The 16376-nt window shown below is 33.7% G+C and overlaps 1 protein-coding gene across 1 annotated transcript in view; it reads right to left on the bottom strand.

Annotated features, from left to right (window-relative positions):
* LOC150094469 (propionyl-CoA carboxylase alpha chain, mitochondrial-like) overlaps positions 1 to 16376 on the bottom strand; it is a 559741-nt gene that overhangs the window by 517220 nt on the left and 26145 nt on the right. Inside the window, exon 3 of the mRNA XM_090412316.1 lies at positions 2362 to 2478. Within this exon, the coding sequence (XP_090268442.1) occupies positions 2362 to 2478 (117 nt within the window). The remainder of the gene's footprint in view (positions 1 to 2361; positions 2479 to 16376) is intronic.

The following is a 16376-nucleotide window of genomic DNA, read 5'->3' as shown; positions in this document are numbered from 1 at the left end:
CTCCACTTCTACCTTAGTAGAACCTTCTGTGGGACCATAGGCACAAATAAGTCTCATTGTCCAGTTCTCCATTCTGATATTTGCCCACATCACTCTACTTGATATTGCCTGCCATTCAAAATTAGCCTCATATTTTGTGTTGAATATTATAGCTACTCCTTTTCCCTCATTTTTATTGCCCGAATATAACATTTCGCATTTATTGCTTAAAAATGATTCACCAGTTTTGTCGTTTCTATTTCAGTCATCCCTGTTATATTGGTCTAGTACTTATCCAATTCCTCAGCTAGCTCCATTTCTTTGCTATTCAGGCTTCTTATGCTGAAAGTATCGATCTTGAACTCTGGTGATGTTGAGTTGGGGAGTGTTTCAGGATTTGTTCCAGTAGCTGACTATTCCCTGTTCAACTTGGTTCCCTGGCTAAAACAACTGGGGCCTTGTTTAACCAGGCAACTCCTCAGCCGGCATGAAATTCTGTCATGTTGTACCATCATTTTATTTGTGGTTTAACCCAATAAGAATACAATTTGTTCAGGGAAATCCCAAATCGTCAGCACATCCTTGTTCATTCATCAGTATCCAGGTAGATACCTAACAGGATGCACCACGAGAAGGTGAGGACTGGACATTAGGTCAGAAGCCATGGTCAGTTTTCCTCTCAGTTATACAGCTTTGTTCCTTAAGATTTAGCAAAAAATCTTAATTCATCGTCATCGACCCTCCATCAACCATTAGCAAGAACTCGGAATAGTGTCTAAGCTTGGCAAGTGGGTTCCTCACAAACTGACGAACAACAATCAAAGATAATGTGTCAACATCTGCACTGCTCTTCATTCTTGAGAGGTTGAATCTCCGTTTTTGAGTCGTGTAGTCACTGATGATGAAAAGTGGATACACTACAAGAATGTTAAGCACCGAAGGTAGTGGATTCATTCAATAGAAGAGGCTAAACCTCAGCCAAAACAAAACCTTCATCAGGGTTTTGTGAAGCATTTGGTGGGATATGGCTCGTATTATACACTTTGAACTCTAGCCACAAAACCAAACAATCACAGCTGAAATATACTGTGAACAACTCAATGGAGTGAATAAAAAACTGGAAAAAAAAAGGAGGTCTCTAGTCAATCCAAAGGGTGTTGTTTTTCACCATGAAAATACACACCCTCATAGTGTAAGAATCACCTGTAGCAGCCAATTCTTGAGGAACTTGGTGAAAATTGAGGAACTCTGCTGGGGAAAGGTTCCTCATCCTCCATATTCTACTGATCTTGCAGCTTCAGATTACCGGATATTTCTTAGTATGCAAGATTTCATTAATGAAAAAAAATATAATATATTAGAGGCACTGAAATTGAGCCTGTGCTTCTTTGCCTCCAAATCTCCTGAATTCTATAGAAGCCTTTACAATGTTGGACGAGCGTTATTAATTTAAATGGTATAGTTGATTAAATTAGCATGTGATTTATCTTTTATATCCTTTCAAAACTTAATGCTAAAAATTACATTACTTTTGGATGACCTGATAATTTGCAGCATTTTTCATGTTAAGATGGTTTATTTGCTGAATTGTTTACTGTGCTGAGCAATTTTCAAAATTAAAGTACTCATATCAAGTTTTTTAAACAGTGGTAAAACTGCTCCAGAGCCATTCAAAATACTGAGAACAGCCATCATTATTCAATCAAATATTTAAAGCATGCTGATTATTTTCTTCAAATAAAAAGCTGTATATCAGAAATTCATTCAACCTGTATATCAGAAATTCAGAAATTTGTGAAATCTTTAAACAAAACATTTTTTAAGTGATACTACTAATATTACTTGTGTCTAAGTATTTAAGGGAAAATAGCACAACTAGGACTGGCTGTTTTGCCACACAATGCAGCAGCACACAGTGTGCTGCTGCATTGTGTGGCAAATTCTTGAAGACAAGAATTTTCAGCCAAGAAATACAGATGTGATACCATCCCCTTACTTCCCAGTAATGTTTTTTGTTTCCCAAAACAAAACTGCAGCTGAAAGGATGGAAACTTCAGAATGTTTCCAAGATCACATCAAATTGAAAAACAAGCTGCCAAAGAGATTACCATCAGCAGCCAAAATGCCAAAATCTACAATTTTCAAGTAAACTACTCTTACTATATAGAGCAACAATGATTTATAATTAAGAAAGCTTACACTTCCATCCAACCCACTTCCTAACATACTTTTGTTTTTCAGTTGCTACTCAAAAGCTCCATTCTGGGAAATTTCATGTTTCTTCAATATTAATTAACTTGACATGAAAAGACATAGACATAATGCTAAATTCAGTAAGTGTGTGCTTAACAAATGCAATAAAGAACAAAACATAAAACTTACTGCTCTGGAATCAACATCACTGTGTACTGCAACAGTTTTTATACCCATACATCTGCATGTCTTTATTATACGGCAGGCAATTTCACCTCTGTTAGCAATTAGAATTTTATCAAATTTCTGTAATAACAGAAAGAAAAAATATATAATTAACTTCAATAAAAAATATTAGACTGTCAACCTGAATGCCCAATGTGATAGTAATTACATTTAGCAAACTGCACTATGCAAGTTCAAATTTCACTATAACATAGATGTTTTTGAAAGTCTGTTGGATGATTTTTCATCATCTGAAATTATAAATGTTTAGGGAAAATCTGAAGAAAACTAATAAATAATGGTTACTTGGATTGCTGCCAAGCACAATGACCAGTTGTTACTGACATCATGTTCTAACATAAATATAAACATGAATTTTCATGTAGAACCTACAAAAAAAAAAAAAAAAAAAAAACAAGTAAGAAAGATCTTATTTGATTACATTATTGTTTGTCTGTTTATTTGTTTTATGTTTAACGGGATGAGCAACTATGGAGAGAATGACTGGAATGGGCTGCCTGAGTCTGTTGTACGTGCTTTGTCGGTTAATGGTTTCAAGGATTAGGTACAATAGTTGATAGGTGTCTCATGATGATTCTTAGGACTCCATGGAGGTGTCCGTGCAATAATAATATCAATAATATTTTACTACAAATCCATGTTTAAAAATATAAAGAAAACATGTACAGGTAACCCTCATATAATGCAGATGTTAAGTTCCATAGAAATGCTGCATTATATAAATTGCATTATGCGAGACTCAGATCACATAGAAAAAGTAGGGTTAGCTTCCGAAATCATTTAAAAAAATATATATATATATATATAAACAAACAATGACATACCCAACAAAAATAAATATTTTTATTTAATCAGGTAATTCATGTAAGTTAAGAAAACATATAAACTATGAAACAAATACATAGTATAAACTTATAAAATAGCTTCCGAAATCATTTAAAAAAAAATATATATATATATATATAAACAAACAATGACATACCCAACAAAAATAAATATTTTTATTTAATCAGGTAATTCATGTAAGTTAAGAAAACATATAAACTATGAAACAAATACATAGTATAAACTTATAAAATTAAAAATTGTATTGCACAAATGTTTTAGGCAAAATAAAATAAAGTGCATACTTTAATCGTCATCACTGTTTTCAAAATTAACGAGTGGCCAGACGTCGTCATCACTTGAAATCTCTTGGACATTATTATTATTACTACCCAAGACCCAATGGAGTCAAAGACTCATCATTTAGATAATTCTCATTGCATACGCTGGCTGGTTTAATTATCAAGAAGCCAGTAATAAGACCTTGCTTACCACTATGCTGCAATTTTTTTTATTAAGTTCACGATGTGGGGCTAAACAAATATCCAATTGTCTGGTGAATTTTCCAGAGCGCTCCATTGAGGGATCATTATCCGTAAAAATAACTTCTGCTAATTTCTTTAAACTGAATTCTTTAATGGATTCATCACAATCAGAATCTTCAGCAGGACTTTCCTCATTTCGACGTCATTTATTAATTGTACCAGTTCCCCCTCATTTAAATCTATTTTCTCATCAATTAATTTACTAATTTCATTTCCAACCATATCGCAAAAGCCCTCTAAGTGGCCATTACTATAAAAGAAAATTTTTTACATAAAAAGCATTACATATTGTATGTAACTCACCAGAAAATAAAGTGCTCAGCTTGAGTTTAACAAACTTATGATTTTTAATGTGCTTTCCTGGTAGAAAATAAAAACAATTGAAATTGTCTTCATTTACTGTAAACAATTGACGTACGTGATGAAGGGTATTTCCCCTAATACAAATTCCCTACTTACAACTACATGCGTGATAGTGAGAGACACAAATTTAATGAAGATAAAATTTGATTTTTAAGTAGCGCAGTGAAAAATATATGAAAAGATAAAGGGTTACTACAATTTGCAGACCGCAGTTTCAATATAAATCGAAACCGCATTGAACAAAGGTTACTACAATTTGCAGACCGCGTTATACGAGGGTTACCTGTATAATTAAAATATAAAAATGTGCTTTTAAATATTAATTTTTTAATGTAACTCCAATCTACAAAAGGCTGCAGCCCTATAGTACATTAGTACTATGGTTAGGCTAAGGATATTTTTTATATGTTTTTTTTGTATTTTTATTTATTTTTTATGCAGTCAAGAAGCACAGGACTTCTTCTGTGCTTCTCGACTGCACAGGAGAAGTCCCATGGCAAGATTCGAACAAACAGCCTGCTGACTGGAAAGCAGATATGTTAACTGCTCAACCAAACAGGTGTAATAAAGTATTTATGTATCTATGAGTATATTCAGAAAATCGACACATAAATATCCATAAATAATTAATCTTTCAAATAAAATGCTGCACATCAAAAATCTTTTGCATTAAATTATATAAATTAATATACTGTAAAAAATTTAAAAATACCAAATATACAATGAATCCCATAAAATATGCCTGAATGTGTATGGCTTAGGCAAATTATTGCTAAAATCACTAAAATGATGACTATGATCATGAGGGAAATGAGGATAGTATCTTAGAAGATGAAAGATAAAAAGTTAAAACAAATCCACAGCACTCACATACACACAAGCATATCATCTCACTCTCAATAAGAAAGCATGTGTAAGATGAGTATTACCTATGAAGAGCTGAGCAAGAACAACTTCCTCTCTATAATCGCTGCACAGTGACTGCCACAGTTTCATTTTATGCTTGACTTAATATAGTTTGTTATTCATCTCTCTATTCCAATGTCTGCAATTAATATATTATTCAGGACATCCATGGAGTCACAAGACTCATCAGGGATGGCACATCCTAGGCCACACAAAGTCTTATCATACCACTTAAACTCATTCACTGTTTGTGCTCTCAATACTCTATCAGACAATGCATTCCATGGGTGAACCACCCTCCATGCAAAAAATGCCACTCCTTACCCTCCTGCTCATGACTTCCATTCATAACAACCAGGGATGGCCCCCTTGTCCTCACTCCTTCCCTTTTCTAACATGTGGGGGCTCCCTAATATTAATCCTGTAAGTGCATCTCAACAAACTTTGCAATCCACATGCCCTCAGCCTATCCTTATAACTAACATTGTACAGTTCTGATATCATTTTTGTTATTTGCCTTTGCACCCTTTTCAAGGTTAATTTATCCACTTCAAATTGCAGTGACCAATGACCAAATCTGAGAATAATCCAGATGGGGTCTGATAAGGGCTTTATGTAATGAAATCACCACTCTCTCTCTCTCTCTCTCTCTCTCAACTGGTCAGCATCCTGCTCAGTACTGGAGCAATCCTCTAGAATAACCTCATCACCTTTGCAATATGTCTCCTACACTTCAAGTTTCTATCAATCACCATCCTAAGCCCCTTTGTCTCCTAAATTCCTTTAGTACAGTTTCACCAACAGATTATGCAGCCTCCCATCAATGAATCCTAACTTAACCCTACATTTATTTAAATTAAGCTTATACCTCTATTCATTTGCCCATCATCCCAGCTTATTCAAATTCTCTCAAAGGGCTACCACATCTATATTATTACTAAATGGCCCTTCCTGGCTTCACATTATTATTCTTATGTACCACCTCTAAGGACTCATCACAGACATCAACAAACAAGTGAATATTCCCCTGAACTCCATTGACAATGTCAATGATATATGGGTTGAACAATACAGAATTATTGTTAAATCTGTATATTAGTCCTTTTTTATTATGATCTGCCTGTAGCAAGTGTAAGAAAAACAGGAAGATAATGGTGTAAGGTCGTGTTTCCCAATCTTCCATTACCCACATAATCCTTTCCCTCTCTTAGGCAAAGGCAATTTGGGGGAGGGTATAACACAGGGGTGGCCAAGATGTCGACCGGTCGACCGCAAGGCACCTGATTGTAGCAAATTATTCCTTTCTTTACAAATGTAGCAAATTAAACGAATAAATAGATTGAAAATGAATAGATAAATGATAATCAAAATTATTAATTGATAAAAAAAAATTGTCAAACATGTCAAACTAATTTATTTCTAATCTGATGTAAAGTTTATAATTTAGCAGTTAACAACGAAGCCATTGCTTTACAGCAGTCACGTGATTTGCTTTCTCCAGAAACATTCGCTTGACGGTTCTGAACGGACCCAATTGTAACACGTTTGATGACGTGTCCACTGGTTATCCCAATTATCCAGTAATTTAGTACCGAGTAATCCAATGAAATCCTTTTCCGTTTATCGAACTTTAGTGTGTATTATTTTAAATTAAGCAAGTGAATGCAATTAGTATTGTTAAAAAAAAAAAAAATGAAAACAATAAAAACTTATCACTATCATAAAGAATGGGAAGAATATTTTTCTTTATTATGATGAAAGACAAATGTGTATGTATAATTGGCAATGCGAATGTGGCTTTACCGAAAAAAGCAAACGTTGAAAGACACTATCGAACTGTTCATAAAAACTACGAAGAAGATTATCCACAGGGCACTGCCTTAAGAAAAGCAAAGGTACATTAAATGAAGACACTACTGACAGCACAACAAAATATTTTCATCAAGTACAATTCAGGTGCAAAGGCTGCTACAGTTGCATCATTCAAAGTTGCTGAAACTTTAATTAAATGTAATAAGCCGTTTCAAGATGGAGAATTATGGAAGGAAGCCTTCATCAAAGCTGGTGAAATACTATTTCAAAATTTTAAAAATAAATCAGAAATAATAACTGCTATTAACAATATGTCATTATCATGAAACACAATCGTGCGCAGAGCAGAAGAAACCAGCAAGAACCTTGAGAGATTCTGCATGAAAACATAAATAAGTGCAATTTTTTGTCACTACAGTTTGACGAATCTACTGATTACGCTGGTACTGCACAATTATGTATTTTTATTCTAATGGTTTTTGAGGATATGTCGGCCACAGAAGAATTATTAACCATTATTCCAATTCAAGGACGAACAAGAGGTCAAGATATCTATGATTTATTTAAGAATTACACTGTACATACAAGTTTTCCAATTCATAAGTTAGTGTCAATAACTATGGACAGAGCGCCTGCAATGGTAGGTAATAAAATCGGTTTCACCACTCTTTGTAAAAACGATGAAGATATACCAAGTTTTGTGGAATATCATTGCATCATCCGTCAGCAGACCTTGTGTTCAAAAGTACTGAAATTCAATCATGTTATGAATGTTGCTTTCAAAATTGTTAATTCAATAAGATCAAATAGCTTGCTGCATCGTCAATTTCAGGCTTTGCTAAAAGAATGCGAGGGTGAGCATAGTGAATTATTGTTACATACTGATGTAAGATGGTTAAGCCATGCCACATTTTTAGCAAGATTCGGAGAATTTCTTCCACAAATAAATTGGTTTTTGAAAAACAGAGATGATTCACATCCAGAATTAAATGATAAAGAATGGCTACTTGACCTCTCCTTTTCAGTGACATTGCAGAAAAACTAAATAACCTAAACTTAGAATTACAAGGAAAAAATAAAACAATCACTGATATGATTAGCTCCTTAAAATCATTCAAGGAAAAATTAAACATCCTTGAAATATAATTAAAGCGGTGCGAATTGAAACATTTTAAAAATATGGCCAACCAGTCAAGGGATATACAAAACGTCACCTTTAATAAACACACTGAAAGCATAATACTTTTAATGAATGAATTTCAGGTAACATTTGTAGGAATCAGTAAGCTCGATGATATCGCTACTTTTTTTTATCATATCCCTTCAATGAAAATATTAATGTTGAGAATATAGCTTCAAAATTGAATGAATTTCTTGACATAAATCAATTGCTTCAAATAATAGTTTTTGGAAGTTGATCCACAAAAGTAAATATCCAAATATTTGGAGAATCGCAGCTTATTTTTGGATCAACTTATTTGTGAAAATCGGCATTCTCATGTATGAATGCTATTAAGACAAAGCATAGATTTATTATAAAGATAGATTTAAGACAAAGCTTAAAAAAGGGAGGAGGTGGAGAGGATCCAGAGGCGAGTGACCAAGATGATAGCAGGTCTGTGGAATGAACCGTATGAGAACAGGTTGAGGATTTGTGGGTTGCAAAAATTGGTTGATAGGCGGAGGAGGGGAGATATGATTGAGACATTCAAATTACTGAAGGGTTTCTATAAAATTAATTCAGAAGATATTTTTGAGAACAGGGCTGGTTGCAGGAGGACTAGGGGACATCCATGGAAACTGGGCAAAAGTGTGGTTAGTAAAGGTGTTAGAGCTGGGTTCTTTACTTTTAGAGTAGTGAATGAGTGGAATGCGCTCCCTGAGTCTGTGGTGGATGCTGTGACAGTGAATGAGTTTAAGGCGAGGTATGATAGATACTGTATGAATGTCAAATAGTTGTGATGAATATGATTTGGGGCCTCCCTCGACGAGTCCAATGACTCCCTGGAGTTGCCCGTAATAATAGTAATAATAGTAATAGTAATAGATTGCAGCTAAGTGATCAACATCTGGAATCGTGTTTATGAATTTCTTTAAGTTTGTATGATCCAGATTATGATCGCTTAGCTGCATCTATGCAATGTCAAGTATCATCTAATTATATTAAAATATTCAATGTTGTTTGTATAATTTTATTTAATTTTTTGCATTTTTTATTGTTATTATTTTTTGAATAAAGTTATGAGCAATAAATTTTCTTTTTTTTTTTGTTATATTTATTACCTTATAAACTTTTAAAAATCTCGAAAATATTCCACAATTTTCAATCGCACCTATAGTCGCCCGCAGAGATATTTTCACTAGGTAGGTAGCCCCCAACGTCTAAAAGTTTGGCCACCAGTGGTACAACAGTATTTTATTCAAACTAATAATTATGATGGTATTTATTTTTTAGCATTTATGTTCTAAGATATTATTATACATATAATATATATATATATATATATATATATATATATGAATCACTTTTTAAAATTATTATCAAATATATTTTTAGTATTATGAATATAATTTACATACAGCAGATTTAGTGAAGACATTTATCGAAATTTATGAGAGTTCTGAAATGTGCGATTCAAAATATTTAAATTTAAACCTTTAATGCAAAAGGTTAGTACCATGTGATTGATACATGCTAAGATACTTCAAAACTTCCTTTACATTTTTTAGTTATTAAATAATTTATAGAATAGACATGCACTTATCTGCAACAATACAGTGACAAAAAACAGTTAAGAAAAGGTAATCAAAGTTAAAAATGCTGTGTACTCGTGGGTGCATGTTAATACCACACTTTAGGAAACACTAGTCTAAGGAATAAGATGATCTAGATGCAGTGTCTACACTTTGTTTACCTTGATACCAACACATGTCATGGTCTAACATTGACAAAAATCCGTTTGAAGCCTCCTGATCTGACGTAAAAATCTCAGAGAGAGAGAGAGAGTGAGAACATCAGATGTGAATTAGCAGGTGCTAGAGAACTTAATGAATCAGTGTAAATGATATACCTTCAATTTAATGCAGTTTCATTTTTACACAGGCTCTATAGCATGCAGCTCAGCAATATAACTGCTACATTCCAGTAGAATCTGATTAGATTTTATGCTACCTGGGAAGAATGGCAAACCCCACTAAAGCCTCCGATTTCAAGCTATCTGCATAGACAGGTAGAAAATATAGTATTATGCTCTGTCTCTCTGAGAAAGCTGCTTGTAGACAGAGGAAAGAGTGGTGTGTTTTCCTGAGGTTTCTCTTTCTGTGCCTATGCAGTAGAATGCAGATGTGTGTGTGTGTGTGTGTGTGTGTGTGTGTGTGTGTGTGTGTGTGTGTGTGTGTGTGTGTGTGTGTGTGTGTGTGTGTGTAGGGGAGAGAGAGCATTTTGAGATATACAGCTTGTAAAAGTTGATTTACAGACCACAAGAATATATGACAATGTGGGTTATACAAATTTTCCCACTGTAGCAAAAAAAATGCTTGCTCACATAGATGCACCAGCAGTGATTTTATTTAAAATGTGTATTATAAAGGCAACTGCTGATGTTGAAATGAAAGCAATGATTTATTTGTTTCAACATAAAGGAAACAAGTATACATGCAACTGCATGCATACCAAGAGTTAGGAAGTTAAAGTAAGATAAAAGGAAACTGGATGCACAGTGAAAACAGGAATCCTGTTCTGGAGATGAAACATGACTTTTCAAGCCACTTCAACTGACAGAGATAGTCTCTGCTCTCTCCAACTAATAGTGTATAGCTTTGAATACCACACTATCAAGTACCTAGTGTGGGACCACTAGTGATTATTACTGGCAGTTGAAGTGGCTTAAAAAGTCATGTTTCATTTCTAGAGCAAAGATGACTCTGGAAAGGAAATGGATGTTTTCATATAACATCAAACATCAGTGATGGATGTTTTTTTAATCCTTAGCTCATCAATGTGCAACAATTTAAATTTAAAGGAAACTCTTAATAAAAATTATGAAAACAACTGCTGTGTTAGAGTAAAACTTCAGTTTAATATAAACCAAAATAATCACTTGATGTTTCGACTTTCACATTAAGGTCATCATCTGGAGTATACACATATATACAAAGAAACAGCTGCACCACAATCTACATGGTATGCTAAAGTTACATTGATTTAGTCAACCGTTAAAACTATTGGCCTGACTTCTGCTGAAAAAAAGAAAACCTTACTACATCAATGCTAGAGTCCGTTACAATTATTATTATTTATTTGGTTACAAATATAAATTAAGCTAGAGTAACATGTTTACACAAAGTTACTCATATAAGCATACATATAAATCAAAACAAAACAGTATGGATAGTGACCAATAAAAGTTGAAATATTCCCATACATCAAAGGGTTATCAGAAAAAATAAACAGAACTCTACACTATTATAATCTTAATGACACTTTTAAACCACTTATAAAATTAAAAAACATATTCAACTACTATAAGGATCCTCTCCCCACACTGGCTCACCATGGAGTTTATCTTATCTACTGCACCTGTAACTTACCTTATATTGGTGAAACTAGATGCACAATCCCTATCCATAAAAAGAATGCGAATCACACACTAAAACTAACAAATTTTGGTGAAGCAGGTTTCAGATCACGCTCTTAACACCTTACACCAAATTGATTGGAAAAGTACATGTTCTTTACATCATACAAAAATCTGGTATGAATGGAAATTTAAAGCCTGTGAAATTTTGATTAACCATCCTAATCTTAACAATAATGATGGCATAAAAATCCCAAGAATTTGGATGGCACACATTCAGCCCACTAATTCTTCAAGTTTTCCAGCAAACCCTGACTTTAAGCAATTCTTTCAGCTTTTATTGGCCACCATCAATACTGTTTTGCTTTAATTTACATGTATACTTATGAGTAACTTTGTATAAACAAATTAAGCTGGAGAGTAACATGTTTACACAAAGTTACTCATATAAGTATATATATAAATTAAAGCAAAAACAGTATAGATGGTGGCCAATAAATGCTGAAATAATTGCTTAAAATTTTAAAGTCAGGGTTTTCTGGAAAACTTGAAGAACTAAGGGGGCTGAGTGTGTGTCATCCAAATTCTTGGGATTTTCATGCCACTATTGTTGTTAAGATTAGGATGGTTAACAGAAAAATAGAGTCCTGTAGTAAGGTTTTTTTTACCCTACCTGAGGTCAGGACAATAGTTTTAATGGTTAACCAAATCAATGTAACTTTAGCATACCATGTAGACTGTAGTGCAGCTCTTGTTTCTTATACTGTAACTTCTTATACTGAGTGTGTACTCCAGATAATGACCTTAATGTGAAGGTCGAAATGTCTAGTGATTATTTTGGTTTATATTAAACTGAAGTTTTACTCTAACATGGTAATTGTTTTCATAATTTTTATGATGAATTCTGATCACCATGCAACCATGAAGGAAACTGTTTTCTCTGTCAAAGAATTTCTGATTATACTTTTGTATTATTAAATTACCTGAGGTAAGACAATACATATACTCAGTGAGACAGAATCTGTATGAATGCAACACGGTATACATATGCCAAATGAGGAAATACTACAGTCTCCTCCTGGAAGCTGAAGAGACGAAAGGGGTTTTACATTCTGAAAAAGGCCTGATAAAGAACTTACTCAAATCTTTTTTTTTAATAATTTGTTGCAAAAGAAAAAAAAATGTGCTATCTAGTAGATTTATGTGTAATGTATTGGACTGCTTTATATGTAAAGCAATCTGATAACCAAAGTCGGTACATGAATGATTCTATCTGCGAAGGGTAAACAAGATCTCAAAAATATAGTTTTATTTAGAGATGGCATTGGATTCAATTAGTTTTACAGTAATTAATTTAATTATATTCACCTTGTATATAGTTTTACTTAGTTTTATTAAAAATATATTTTTTAATTTTGTCTTGATTCAATCATTTCCTGGATTCTCAACAGAATTAAGTTTAAAATCATTGCACCAACAGATATGAATGTTTGTAATTTTTCCTTAAAATGTAGGAACGCACATGAAGTAACTTCATGACTGGGCTACTTGTATATAGAGGCTAATGACTTCACATCAACTACTTTGATATCCCATAATGCAAAGCACATATCTTTATAGACAAGTATAATGCTATGCATTATGGGCAGGGGACCACTACCCAGACAGGTTTCAACCTTCATTGAGGTCTCATCAATGGGAGCCAGACCCAAAAGTGATACCAAGGCTGAAGTAATGATGAAGTCATATTCTCATATACAAGTAGTCAAAACGTATCACATCTAGAGATAGAGGTTGAAAGTTATTTTTAATTGGTTATACTATAAATTAAAGATGCTAAGAAATTATATTCTTGGTTTCATCCTTTATCCAAGTGTCAGCAAACAAAGTTTATGTGTGGAGTAACTGGGCTAGTATACAAGTAGCCCAATCATGAAGTTACTTCATGTGCAAAAACTTTGTTTGCTTACACTTGGATAAAGGATGAAACCAAGAATATAATTTCTTGGCATAATTAATTTATATCAAGTGTGTACACACACACAGCTAGATGCAAAACATCGATACCCACTGTCATCACTGTTATTTAATATCTATAATCATCAGATTATGAAGGAAAGTTAGAATTAATTTTTTTTTTCAAAAAATTTAATTCTTTATGAAGATGACATTATGAAGATGTCATTAAATTCTTAAATAAATTAAGTACAAGTCTTCAAGATTCCTTAAAAAATCCAATCTTAATAATTTATATAACATAATTCCATGAAAACTGGTGATAAAAGGATCATCATCAAATTCCTGACATGTACCCTCAAGGGGTGTACAGGATATGATAGTACCACATGAAAAATTTACATCATTACTAACTTCCTATCTACAATTTTCCTCCAAATCAGTCTGTTACTTGTCAAGACTCCAATATTATCATTATCAGATCTTATATTTCTATCATCTAAGGCACATTGTACCGTATCAATTCACCTACATCTTGGTCTTCCTCTGGGTCGTTTTCCTGCCAACCTGGCAGAGAACACTTGTTTTGCTAATCTTATCTCGCCCATTCTGTTTAAGTGACCATACCACCTAAGATTAGCTCTGCTAATACATTCCTGGATGCCAACAATGTCACATTCTTTCCTAATACCCTAGTTTTTAATATGATATTGCCATTGATGCCATCTGTTCATGCCTCTAATCTTTCTCAGGACTCTCATATCTGCGGTCTCTAGTTTTTTGTCAAGTGTTTTACTTCTGACCCAGCTCTCAGATCCATAAGTTAAAACTGGTTTGAACACTGTCTTGTATACAGCTAATTTGGTGTTCTGACTAATTTCTCTCTTATTCCATATGAATTTATTCAATTGATTTCCTATCATACCAGCTTTGTTGATTCTGTTGTCTATTTCCATATTCAATTTACCATCTTCAATAAAAATTGTGCCTAAGTAGCTGAAATGTTTTACTTGTTCCACAGGTTCCCCATTCACAACAAAACTGACATTTTCAACAATTCTACCTATTTTCCTTGTCTTTGTCTTTTTAATGCTGACCTTCATACCATATCTATTACAACAGTTATTCAATTTAGTCAGGGACTCTTGCAAACTTGTAGCAGATTTATTTAGAAGTATAACATCATCCGCATAAAGCAAAGAGCTGACATTAACATTTCCAATTCTGATATCATGTTTAATACCACTTTCCTTCATAATGTGATCCATATAGATAATGAATAACAGAGGGGATAATGTACATCCTTGTCTGATACCAGATTAAACCATCTTCCTGTACTTCATTCAATTCTAACTGCTGACTTACAACTCAAATAAAGACTAAGTATTGCTTGATATAATGCCCCATTGACACCATATAACTGCAGCGTATTGAATAGCTTCTCTCTTGGCACCTTGTCATATGCCTTTTCCAAATCGACAAAACATAATACAGATCTTTGTTATTCCCATGCTTTCTCAACTATTTGTCATAAAGTGAAGTTCTGATCCTGACAGCCTCTATTTGGCCTGAATCCAGCTTGTTCTTCACCAAGCTTTTCTTCCACAATTCTTCTCAACCGTTTCTCAAGTATGCTTGCAGAGATCTTGTCAGGAACACTCAGTAGGGAAATACCTCTGTAATGCTCACATTGTTTTATTTCCCTTTTTATATGTGAGAAATATTAGAGCTCTACTCCAATCATCGGGAATTCATCCCTCTGTCCAGACTTTCTGAACTATGTAGTGCAGCCACTGTAAGACTCTTACACCACCATATTTCAGCATTTCTGGTTGAATGTCATCTACTCCTGCTGCTTTTCCAGATTTCAAGCCTTTGATGGCTTTTTCTACTACATGTATGGATATGTATTCCTGACTGCATGCCTGGTCAGTGTTTTTTTTATCACTGTGCTGTCATCACTGCTTGTTTCATTTAGCAAATTTTCAAAGTAATTACTCTATACTTCAAGGATATCTTTTTCTCCAGTTTTCATGTCACCTTTATCATCTCTAACTCCTTTACAGCACTCTTTCTTCCAACAACTTCCTTCTTCAACAACCTCCAGAATATCTTACCACCTTCTCGATATTTATTTTCTATGTTCTGGCCAAAGTCCTCCCATGACTTTTGTTTAGCTAGTTTTACAGAGTGTTCAGCTTTCTTACATTTGTCTCTGTATTCTCTAAGAGCACAAGCTGACTTATTTGCAGGAACTTTTGATATGCTTTCTTCTTTTTCTTCACTGCCTGTTTAACTTCCTGTGTCCACCATGGAGTTCTAATTTTTCTATCCCTGCAGACAACCTCCACATACCTCTCTGGCTGAAACAATCAATGTTTTCTTCAGGGCTTGCCACTGAATATCCAAGGTTTGGTTCCTGCTCTCAAACTCTTTCATTTTTCCTTCAATAATCTTTGTGTATTTTAGTCTACAGTTCACATCTGATAGCTGCTCAACTTTTATTCACTTTAAAACATTCTTACATTTTCTTCTTTTAAATATGAAATTAAATTTTATCCTGCTCAAGACTAAATGGTGATCACTTCCAATTTCTAATCCTCTGTACACTCTTATATCCTGTGCTAGTGAGAAAACATCCCTGTCAACAATAACACTCAATGAGACTTTTCTTATTCCTTGCCTCTTCTCTCCATTTGAAGTTATGGACATTTTTATTTTGGAACATTGTGTTAGTAATAACCAGTCCATGTCCTGAGCAGAAATCCAACAGGTATTTGCCATTATTATTAGCTTGCTCTTTTCTCCAAATTTTCTCAAAATATTTTTGTATGTCTGACAATCATTTCCTACTCTGCTATTTAGATCCCCAACAAGGACCAACTTTTCCTTTTTTTCATTGTCAGTTGCTTTCTCTAAAGCCTCAAAAAATTCCTCTACTTCTACCTTCTGTGGGACGATAGGCACAAATAAG

This window comes from Typopeltis vanoorti, chromosome 22 (assembly GCF_054136105.1).
Source record: "Typopeltis vanoorti isolate ZY-2024b chromosome 22, IOZ_Tvanoo_1.0, whole genome shotgun sequence".
Classification (NCBI taxonomy): Eukaryota; Metazoa; Arthropoda; class Arachnida; order Uropygi; family Thelyphonidae; genus Typopeltis; species Typopeltis vanoorti.
The sequence above is the reverse complement of the archived record's forward strand: the minus strand, read 5'-3'. Positions and strand labels throughout refer to the sequence as shown.